The sequence below is a fragment of the Bufo bufo genome, chromosome 5 (genome assembly GCF_905171765.1).
Source record: "Bufo bufo chromosome 5, aBufBuf1.1, whole genome shotgun sequence".
Taxonomy (NCBI): Eukaryota; Metazoa; Chordata; class Amphibia; order Anura; family Bufonidae; genus Bufo; species Bufo bufo.
In genome coordinates this window covers 288,102,563-288,114,530 of record NC_053393.1, presented here as the reverse complement: position 1 = coordinate 288,114,530, position 11,968 = coordinate 288,102,563, and the positions used below count along the sequence as shown (strand labels likewise).

The following is an 11,968-nucleotide window of genomic DNA, read 5'->3' as shown; positions in this document are numbered from 1 at the left end:
TCACTTTGAATAAAGCTGTCGCTTTTGATTGCATATGGGTGAGTGCCGCTGTTCATTTGCTTCTTATCAGTATGGGTTGTTTTACAACCCCACCCCAAAGGTACACAACCCCAAATTACCATAATGTGTTATTTTTACACATTGAAACTGTGTCTTCTTGTTGGGTAGTTTGTGCCGTAGAAACACCATAAATAAATATTACTACATTATTTTTAAAACATGAAATACGCAGTGGTACTTGTTGTGGCACTCAGAAAAGTTTTAACAATAATGTATATGTGCTAGGTTACTCTATTTTCTATTGAACTACAGTATATCGCCTAAAATGCAGTGCTGATACTCACAAAGAACAGTAGGTTTAATTCTAAGGCAATACAAGGCATTTGGTGTTGTGATAATACAATTTGTGGCAAATCTATGTTCATTATTTATACAGATTTTTGGACAGATATACACAATATATTTTATATATATATATATATACAGACATAGTTTAAAATGCTTTAGTGAAATTAAAAATGCCACCGATGTGCTCTTCTTGAGACATCATGTTGTTTCTTGTGGAAGCCCCTTTGATAAGCAGGTTATTTAGATCAACTGTGATGCAATGGTTGTGTTATACCGTCCTTGTAAACACGGAGAGTGGCTTCACAGACAAATTTGTACTGACTCTGTTGAATAAGAAAAATATAAACATCAAGTAATTAAAATGTAGCATATACAATTTTACACAATTTTATTCCTACACAAAGAATACTAGAAAACCACTAAAATGTAATTGTTATTGTTTTGACTTCTTTTCACTAACCCCTATAGGACCCTGCCATTTTTCACCTTAAGGCCTCATACACACGGCCGTTGTTTTGGTTCGCATCCAAGTCTCAGTTTGGATGCAGACCCATTCTCTTCAATGGGGCCGCAAAAGATGCGGACAGCACTCCGTGTGCTGTCCGCATCCGTGTCTGCCTTCCCGTGGACGGCAAAAAAAAAAATAACATGTCCTATTCTTGTCCGCACTTTGCGGACAAGAATAGGCAGTTATATTAAAGGCTGTCCGTGCAGTTCCGCAAATTGCGGAACGCACACGGACGCCATCCATGTTTTGCAGATCCGCAATTTGCGGACCACAAAACACACAATGGTCGTGTGCATATAGCCTAAGGACCAGGCCATTTTTTGCAAATCTGACATGTGTCACTTTATGTGGTGATAACTTTAAAACGCTTTTACATATCCAAGCCATTCTGAGACTGTTTTCTCGTCACATATTGTATTTCATGACAGTGGTAAATTTGAGTCAAAATATTTTATTTTTATTTATAAAAAAGAAAATCCAATTTACCAAAAATTGGGAAAAATTAGCATTTTAATAAATTTCTATTTCTCTGCTTTTAAAACAGATAGTGAAACCTCCTAGAATAGTTATTACTTTACATTTCACATATGTCTACTTCATGTTTGGATCATGATGTAAATTACATTTTCTTTTTTTCTGGGACATGAGAAGGCTTAGAAGTTTAGAAGCAAATCTTGAAATTTTACAGAAAATTTCCAAAACCCACTTTTTAAGGACCAGTTCAAGTCTGAAGTTACTTTGTGATACTTACATAAAAGAAACCACCCATAAATGGCCCAATTTTAGAAACTACACCCTCAAGGTATTCAAAATGATTTTACTAACTTTCTTAACCCTTTAGGTGTTCCACAAGAATTAAAGGAAAATGTAGACTAAATTTCAGAATTTCACTTTTTTGGCAGATTTTCCATTTTAATCATTTTTTTTCCAGTAATAAAGCAAGGGTTAATAGCCAAACGAAACTCAATATTTATTGCCCTGATTCTGTAGTTTTCAAAAATACCCCATATGTGGTCGTAAACTGCTGTATGGGTACATGGACAGGAGAGAGAAAAAAGAGGGGGTTAGTCACCTGGCTCTCAGAATGAAGGTCAGGAAACCTAACTCGCAGGGCGCCAAAGGTGTGGGTCCAACAAAAATTTTTTATATATACACAGTACAGACCAAAAGTTTGGACTCACCTTCTCATTCAAAGAGTTTTCTTTATTTTCATGACTATGAATGCATCAAAACTATGAATTAACACATGTGGAATTATATACAGTACATTACAAACAAGTGTGAAACAACTGAAAATATGTCATATTCTAGGTTCTTCAAAGTAGCCACCTTTTGCTTTGATTACTGCTTTGCACACTTTTGGCATTCTCTTGATGAGCTTCAAGAGGTAGTCCCCTCAAATGGTCTTCCAACAGTCTTGAAGGAGTTCCCAGAGATGCTTAGCACTTGTTGGCCCTTTTGCCTTCACTCTGCGGTCCAGCTCACCCCAAACCATCTCGAATGGGTTCAGGTCCGGTGACTGTGGAGGCCAGGTCATCTGGCGCAGCACCCCATCACTCTCCTTAATGGTCAAATAGCCCTTACTTTCAAAGTTTTCCCAATTTTTCGGCTGACTGACTTACCTTCATTTCTTAAAGTAATAATGGCCACTCGTTTTTCTTTACTTAGAATTTGTATTATGGCAAGAAAAAAGCAGCTAACAGTCTATTCATTAGAACTATCAGCTGTGTATCCACCTGACTTCTCCTCAATGCAACTGATGGTCCCAACCCTATTTATAAGGCAATAAATCCCACTTATTAAACCTGGCAGGGCACACCTGTGAAGTGAAAACCATTTCAGGGGACTACCTCTTGAAGCTCATCAAGAGAATGCCAAGAGTGTGCAAAGCAGTAATCAAAGCAAAAGGTGGCTAACTTTGAAGAACCTAGAATTTGACATATTTTCAGTTGTTTCACACTTGTTTGATATGTATATAATTCCACATGTGTTAATTCATAGTTTTGATGCCTTCAGTGTGAATCTACAATTTTCATAGTCATGAAAATAAAGAAAACTCTTTGAATGAGAAGGTGTGTCTAAACTTTTGGTCTGTACAGTATATGATTACAATTGCTTTGAATAATTAGTGGAAGCAAGTAAAATGAACTAAATAAATATATTAAGAAGGCTGCCAGTGAGATAAACTTGGCTAGGAAACGTACCTAGGCAAGAGTATGCAATAGGAGGAAAATAAAAGGTTTTTATCTCATAAGGGGGCGCCACTCTTTCTTTGAATAATTCTAATATTTAAAATATCTTAAAGTATTAAAATATTTTACCAGAGTCACTATGTCTGACAGACTGGAGATGAATTTTAAGCCAATATCATAAAAACCACATCTGTAAAGTGAAACAAGGTTTGTACTCACTTCACCCAGGAGGAGAGATGGGGGATAAACTCAAAACACCCCCAAACACTTCCTCCTGCACCTGGTTCGCTTGTAGAATGTCAGGAAATAACGCCAGTCCTGCAGCTGGTGCTTCTTGTCAATGCCTTTATTAAGAAATCAGGGTAGGGTGAGGAGAAGGCCCAACGCGTTTCGGGGATATATATAAATCCCCTTCATCAGGAGAATGTTTACTTGGGGAATCACTGACTTATTTAAACTGAATTTAGCGCCAAAAACAGGCTGGAGGACGTCACTTCCGGTCCGCGTGTGTCCATGCGTTCCAGCATGGAACGCAAACCGGAAGTGGTGGCCCAAAGGAATAAAAATAGATAATACAAAATGTCATAATTAGCTCACACTAGGCTATAGTAGGGTGCTTAACAATATAAACAAAAACATGTCACAAAGATTCAAGACTAGAGTTGAGCGAACACCTGGATGTTCGAGTTCGAGAAGTCAATGGGGACCCGAACTTTTCGGCACTAAAAAGGCTGTAAAACAGCCCAGGAAAGAGCTAGAGGGCTGCAAAAGGCAGCAACATGTTGGTAAATCCCCTGCAAACAAATGTGGATAGGGAAATGAATTAAAATAAAAATAAAAAAAATAAAAATGACCCAATATCAATTGGACAGAGGTCCCATAGCAGAGAATCTGGCTTCACGTCAGCAGAGAATCAGTCTCTTCATGCCATAGCAGAGAATCTGGCTTCATGTCACCCACCACTGGAAGAGGCCACTATCACATATTTAGGCCCCGGCACCCAGACAGAGGAGAGAGGTCCCGTAACAGAGAATCTGGCCTTATGTCAGCGCAGAATCTGTCTTCATGTCATAGCAGAGAATCAGGCTTCACGTCACCCACCACTGGAACAGGCCACTGTCACACATTTAGGCCCAGGCACCCAGGCAGAGGAGAGAGGTCCTGTAACAGAGAATCTGGCCTTATGTCAGCGCAGAATCTGTCTTCATGTCATAGCAGAGAATCAGGCTTCAAGTCACCCACCACTGGAACAGGCCACTGTCACATATTTAGGCCCAGGCACCCAGGCAGAGGAGAGAGGTCCCGTAACAGAGAATCTGGCCTTATGTCAGCGCAGAATCTGTCTTCATGTCATAACAGAGAATCAGGCTTCACGTCACCCACCACTGGAACAGGCCACTGTCACACATTTAGGCCCAGGCACCCAGGCAGAGGAGAGAGGTCCCGTAACAGAGAATCTGGCCTTATGTCAGCGCAGAATCTGTCTTCATGTCATAGCAGAGAATCAGGCTTCACGTCACCCACCACTGGAACAGGCCACTGTCACATATTTAGGCCCAGGCACCCAGGCAGAGGAGAGAGGTCCCGTAACAGAGAATCTGGCCTTATGTCAGTGACAGAATCTGTCTTCATGTCATAGCAGAGAATCAGGCTTCACGTCACCCACCACAGGAATAGGCCACTGTCACACATTTAGGCCCCGGCACCGAGACAGAGGAGAGGTTCATTCAACTTTGGGTTGCCCCGCAATATACACTGCGTGCAGAATTATTAGGCAAATGAGTATTTTGACCACATCATCCTCTTTATGCATGTTGTCTTACTCCAAGCTGTATAGGCTCGAAAGCCTACTACCAATTAAGCATATTAGGTGATGTGCATCTCTGTAATTAGAAGGGGTGTGGTCTAATGACATCAACACCCTATATTAGGTGTGCATAATTATCAGGCAACTTCCTTGCCTTTGGCAAAATGGGTCAAAAGAAGGACTTGACAGGCTCAGAAAAGTCAAAAATAGTGAGATATCTTGCAGAGGGATGCAGCACTCTTAAAATTGCAAAGCTTCTGAAGCGTGATCATCGAACAATCAAGCGTTTCATTCAAAATAGTCAACAGGGTCGCAAGAAGCGTGTGGAAAAACAAAGGCGCAAAATAACTGCCCATGAACTGAGAAAAGTCAAGCGTGCAGCTGCCAAGATGCCACTTGCCACCAGTTTGGCCATATTTCAGAGCTGCAACATCACTGGAGTGCCCAAAAGCACAAGGTGTGCAATACTCAGAGACATGGCCAAGGTAAGAAAGGCTGAAAGACGACCACCACTGAACAAGACACACAAGCTGAAACGTCAAGACTGGGCCAAGAAATATCTCAAGACTGATTTTTCTAAGGTATTATGGACTGATGAAATGAGAGTGAGTCTTGATGGGCCAGATGGATGGGCCCGTGGCTGGATTGGTAAAGGGCAGAGAGCTCCAGTCCGACTCAGACGCCAGCAAGGTGGAGGTGGAGTACTGGTTTGGGCAGGTATCATCAAAGATGAGTTTGTGGGGCCTTTTCGGGTTGAGGATGGAGTCAAGCTCAACTCCCAGTCCTACTGCCAGTTTCTGGAAGACACCTTCTTCAAGCAGTGGTACAGGAAGAAGTCTGCATCCTTCAAGAAAAACATGATTTTCATGCAGGACAATGCTCCATCACACGCGTCCAAGTACTCCACAGCGTGGCTGGCAAGAAAGGGTATAAAAGAAGAAAATCTAATGACATGGCCTCCTTGTTCACCTGATCTGAACCCCATTGAGAACCTGTGGTCCATCATCAAATGTGAGATTTACAAGGAGGGAAAACAGTACACCTCTCTGAACAGTGTCTGGGAGGCTGTGGTTGCTGCTGCACGCAATGTTGATGGTGAACAGATCAAAACACTGACAGAATCCATGGATGGCAGGCTTTTGAGTGTCCTTGCAAAGAAAGGTGGCTATATTGGTCACTGATTTGTTTTGTTTTGTTTTTGAATGTCAGAAATGTATATTTGTGAATGTTGAGATGTTATATTGGTTTCACTGGTAAAAATAAATAATTGAAATGGGTATATATTAGTTTTTTGTTAAGTTGCCTAATAATTATGCACAGTAATAGTCACCTGCACACACAGATATCCCCCTAAAATAGCTAAAACTAAAAACAAACTAAAAACTACTTCCAAAAATATTCAGCTTTGATATTAATGAGTTTTTTGGGTTCATTGAGAACATGGTTGTTGTTCAATAATAAAATTAATCCTCAAAAATACAACTTGCCTAATAATTCTGCACTCCCTGTAATGGTAAAATGAAATTAAAAATAGTATTGAATGAGGAAGTGCCCTGGAGTAGAATAATATATTGTTAAGGGGAGGTAGTTAATATCTAATCTGCACAAGGGATGGACAGGTCCAGTGGGATCCATGCCTGGTTCATTTTTATGAACGTCAGCTTGTCCACATTGGCAGTAGACAGGCGGCTGCGTTTGTCTGTAATGACGCCCCCTGCCGTGCTGAATACACGTTCAGACAAAACGCTGGCCGCCGGGCAGGCCAGCACCTCCAAGGCATAAAAGGCTAGCTCTGGCCACGTGGACAATTTGGAGACCAAGAAGTTGAATGGGGCCGAACCATCAGTCAGTACGTGGAGGGGTGTGCACAGGTACTGTTCCACCATGTTAGTGAAATGTTGCCTCCTGCTAACACGTTCCGTATCAGGTGGTGGTGCAGTTAGCTGTGGCGTGTTGACAAAACTTTTCCACATCACTGCCATGCTAACCCTGCCCTCAGAGGAGCTGGGCGTGACACAGCTGCGTTGGCGACCTCTTGCTCCTCCTCTGCCTTCGCCTTGGGCTTCCACTGGTTCCCCTGTGACATTTGGGAATGCTCTCAGTAGCGCGTCTACCAACGTGTGCTTGTACTCGCGCATCTTCCTATCACGCTCCAGTGTAGGAAGTAAGGTGGGCACATTGTCTTTGTACCGGGGATCCAGCAGGGTGGCAACCCAGTAGTCCGCACACGTTAAAATGTGGGCAACTCTGCTGTCGTTGCGCAGGCAATGCAGCATGTAGTCGCTCATGTGTGCCAGGCTGCCCAGAGGTAAGGACAAGCTGTCCTCTGTGGGAGGCGTATCGTCATCGTCCTGTGTTTCCCCCCAGCCACGCACCAGTGATGGGCCCGAGCTGCTTTGGGTGCCACCCCGCTGTGAACATGCTTCATCCTCATCCTCCTCCACCTCCTCCTCATCCTCCTCGTCCTCCAGTAGTGGGCCCTGTCTGGCCACATTTGTACCTGGCCTCTGCTGTTGCAAAAAACCTCCCTCTGAGTCACTTCGAAGAGACTGGCCTGAAAGTGCTAAAAATGACCCCTCTTCCTCCTCTTCCTCCTGGGCCACCTCCTCTTCCATCATCGCCCTAAGTGTTTTTTCAAGGAGACATAGAAGTGGTATTGTAACGCTGATAACGGCGTCATCACCACTGGCCATGTTGGTGGAGTACTCGAAACAACGCAACAGGGCACACAGGTCTCGCATGGAGGCCCAGTCATTGGTGGTGAAGTGTGTCTGATCCACAGTGCGACTGACCCGTGCGTGCTGCAGCTGAAACTCCACTATGGCCTGCTGCTGCTCGCACAGTCTGTCCAGCATATGCAAGGTGGAGTTCCACCTGGTGGGTACGTCGCATATGAGGCGGTGAGCGGGAAGGCCGAAGTTACACTGTAGCGCAGACAGGCGAGCAGCGGCAGGGTGTGAACGCCGGAAGCGCGAACAGACGGCCCGCACTTTTTGCAGCAGCTCTGACATGTCGGGGTAGTTGCGAATGAACTTCTGCACCACCAAATTCAGCACATGCGCCAGGCAAGGAATGTGCGTCAAACCGGCTAGTCCCAGAGCTGCAACGAGATTTCGCCCATTATCGCACACCACCAGGCTGGGCTTGAGGCTCACCGGCAGCAACCACTCGTCGGTCTGTTGTTCTATACCCCGCCACAACTCCTGTGCGGTGTGGGGCCTGTCCCCCAAACATATGAGTTTCAGAATGGCCTGCTGACGTCTACCCCGGGCTGTGCTGAAGTTGGTGGTGAAGGTGTGTGGCTGACTGGATGAGCAGGTGGAAGAAGAGGAGGAGGAGGAAGCTGAGTAGGAGGAGAAGGAGACAGGAGGCAAAGAATGTTGCCCTGCGATCCTTGGCGGCGGAAGGACGTGCGCCAAACAGCTCTCCGCCTGGGGCCCAGCCGCCACTACATTTACCCAGTGTGCAGTTAGGGAGATATAGCGTCCCTGGCCGTGCTTACTGGTCCACGTATCTGTGGTTAGGTGGACCTTGCCACAGATGGCGTTGCGCAGTGCACACTTGATTTTATCGGACACTTGTTTGTGCAGGGAAGGCACGGCTCTCTTGGAGAAGTAGTGGCGGCTGGGAACAACATACTGTGGGACAGCAAGTGACATGAGCTGTTTGAAGCTGTGTGTGTCCACCAGCCTAAATGACAGCATTTCATAGGCCAGTAGTTTAGAAATGCTGGCATTCAGGGCCAGGGATCGAGGGTGGCTAGGTGGGAATTTACGCTTTCTCTCAAATGTTTGTGAGATGGAGAGCTGAACGCTGCCGTGTGACATGGTTGAGATGCTTGGTGACGCAGGTGGTGGTGTTGGTGGTACATCCCATGTTTGCTGGGCGGCAGGTGCCAACGTTCCTCCAGAGGCAAAGGAAGAGGCCGAGGTGGCGGCAGCAGCAGCAGAAGAGGCCGAGGCGGCGGCAGCAGCAGCAGAAGAGGCCGAGGCGGCAGCAGCAGAAGAGGCAGCAGGGGGAGCCTGAGTGACTTCCTTGTTTTTAAGGTGTTTACTCCACTGCAGTTCATGCTTTGCATGCAGGTGCCTGGTCATGCAGGTTGTGCTAAGGTTCAGAACGTTAATGCCTCGCTTCAGGCTCTGATGGCACAGCGTGCAAACCACTCGGGTCTTGTCGTCAGCACATTGTTTGAAGAAGTGCCATGCCAGGGAACTCCTTGAAGCTGCCTTTGGGGTGCTCGGTCCCAGATGGCGGCGGTCAGTAGCAGGCGGAGTCTCTTGGCGGCGGGTGTTCTGATTTTGCCCACTGCTCCCTCTTTTGCTACGCTGTTGGCTCGGTCTCACCACTGCCTCTTCCTCCAAACTGTGAAAGTCAGTGGCACGACCTTCATTCCATGTGGGGTCTAGGACCTCATCGTCCCCTGCATCGTCTTCCACCCAGTCTTGATCCCTGACCTCCTGTTCAGTCTGCACACTGCAGAAAGACGCAGCAGTTGGCACCTGTGTTTCGTCATCATCAGAGACGTGCTGAGGTGGTATTCCCATGTCCTCATCATCAGGAAAAATAAGTGGTTGTGCGTTAGTGCATTCTATCTCTTCCACCCCTGGGGAAGGGCTAGGTGGATGCCCTTGGGAAACACTGGCAGCAGAGTCTTCAAACAGCATAAGAGACTGCTGCATAACTTGAGGCTCAGACAGTTTCCCTGATATGCATGGGGTTGATGTGACAGACCGATGGGCTTGGTTTGCATGCGCCATCTATGCGCTTTCTGCAGAAGACTGGGTGGGAGATAATGTGAACGTGCTGGATCCACTGTCGGCCACCCAATTGACTAATGCCTGTACCTGCTCAGGCCTTACCATCCTTAGAACGGCATTGGGCCCCACCAAATATCGCTGTAAATTCTGCTGGCTACTGGGACCTGAGGTAGTTGGTTCACTAGGACGTGTGGCTGTGGCAGAACGGCCACGTCCTCTCCCAGCACCAGAGGGTCCACTTACACCACCACGACCATGTCCACGTCCGCGTCCCTTATTAGATGTTTTCCTCATTGTTGCCGTTCACCACAATTTTGAGAATGGCAAATTTGGGAATAGTTTTTCAACCCAGAAAAAAAAATGTGCTTTTACGGTCACTACAAATAACTTGACCAGCTAAAACAGTACAGATTTGGTTGAATAGAGATGTGAGGCCTGTTTTTTTTTGCGCTGTGTGACAGGTATAGGTTTAATCACAGAATCAGACTTCTATCAGCACGGTAGCGTGTGTCTTAGCTTTTTATGAATGGCACTATCAGCACCTTCAATGTAATATATCCTTTTTGGGATAGATTTCAAGTAGGCCTCAAATACCAGAAACTAGTTATTTTGAGAATGGCAAATTTGGGAATAGTTTTTCAACCCAGAAAAAAAAATTTGCTTTTACGGTCACTACAAATAACTTGACCAGCTAAAACAGTACAGATTTGGTTGAATAGAAATGTGAGGCCTGTTTTTTTTTGCGCTGTGTGACAGGTATAGGTTTAATCACAGAATCAGACTTCTATCTGCACGGTAGCGTGTGTCTTAGGTTTTTCTGAATGATACTATCAGCACCTTCAATGTAAGATATCCTTTTTGGGATAGATTTCAAGTAGGCCTCAAATACCAGAAACTAGTTATTTTGAGAATGGTAAATTTGGGAATAGTTTTTCAACACAGAAAAAAAAATGTGCTTTTACGGTCACTACAAATAACTTGACCAGCTAACACAGTACAGATTTGGTTGAATAGAAATGTGAGGCCTGTTTTTTTTTGCGCTGTGTGACAGGTATAGGTTTAATCACAGAATCAGACTTCTATCTGCACGGTAGCGTGTGTCTTAGGTTTTTCTGAATGACACTATCAGCACCTTCAATGTAAGATATCCTTTTTGGGATAGATTTCAAGTAGGCCTCAAATACCAGAAACTAGTTATTTTGAGAATGGCAAATTTGGGAATAGTTTTTCAACCCAGAAAAAAAAGTGTGCTTTTACGGTCACTACAAATAACTTGACCAGCTAAAACAGTTCAGATTTGGTTGAATAGAAATGTGAGGCCTGTTTTTTTTTGCGCTGTGTGACAGGTATAGGTTTAATCACAGAATCAGACTTCTAATTGCACGGTAGCGTGTGTCTTAGGTTTTTCTGAATGGCACTATCAGCACCTTCAATGTAAGATATCCTTTTTGGGATAGATTTCAAGTAGGCCTCAAATACCAGAAACTAGTTATTTTGAGAATGGCAAATTTGGGAATAGTTTTTCAACACAGAAAAAAAAATGTGCTTTTACGGTCACTAAAATTACTTGACCAGCTAAAACAGTACAGATTTGGTTGAATAGAGATGTGAGGCCTGTTTTTTTTTTTGCGCTGTGTGACAGGTATAGGTTTAATCACAGAATCAGACTTCTATCTGCACGGTAGCGTGTGTCTTAGGTTTTTCTGAATGACACTATCAGCACCTTCAATGTAAGATATCCTTTTTGGGATAGATTTCAAGTAGGCCTCAAATACCAGAAACTAGTTATTTTGAGAATGGCAAATTTGGGAATAGTTTTTCAACCCAGAATAAAAAGTGTGCTTTTACGGTCACTACAAATAACTCGACCAGCTAAAACAGTTCAGATTTGGTTGAATAGAAATGTGAGGCCTGTTTTTTTTTTGCGCTGTGTGACAGGTATAGGTTTAATCACAGAATCAGACTTCTATCTGCACGGTAGCGTGTGTCTTAGGTTTTTCTGAATGGCACTATCAGCACCTTCAATGTAAGATATCCTTTTTGGGATAGATTTCAAGTAGGCCTCAAATACCAGAAACTAGTTATTTTGAGAATGGCAAATTTGGGAATAGTTTTTCAACACAGAAAAAAAAATGTGCTTTTACGGTCACTACAAATAACTTGACCAGCTAAAACAGTACAGATTTGGTTGAATAGAAATGTGAGGCCTGTTTTTTTTTGCGCTGTGTGACAGGTATAGGTTTAATCACAGAATCAGACTTCTATCTGCACGGTAGCGTGTGTCTTAGGTTTTTCTGAATGGCACTATCAGCACCTTCAATGTAAGATATCCTTTTTGGGATAGATTTCAAGTAGG

At 44.2% G+C, this 11,968-nt stretch overlaps 1 protein-coding gene across 1 annotated transcript in view; it reads right to left on the bottom strand.

Annotated features, from left to right (window-relative positions):
- Positions 1 to 250: 250 nt before the first annotated feature.
- The window catches only part of PTPN3 (protein tyrosine phosphatase non-receptor type 3), a 1,427,127-nt gene continuing 1,415,409 nt past the window's right edge, over positions 251 to 11,968 (bottom strand). Inside the window, 1 exon segment of the mRNA XM_040432350.1 lies at positions 251 to 671. Coding sequence (XP_040288284.1) covers positions 594 to 671 — 78 coding nt within the window. The 3' untranslated portion in view covers positions 251 to 593.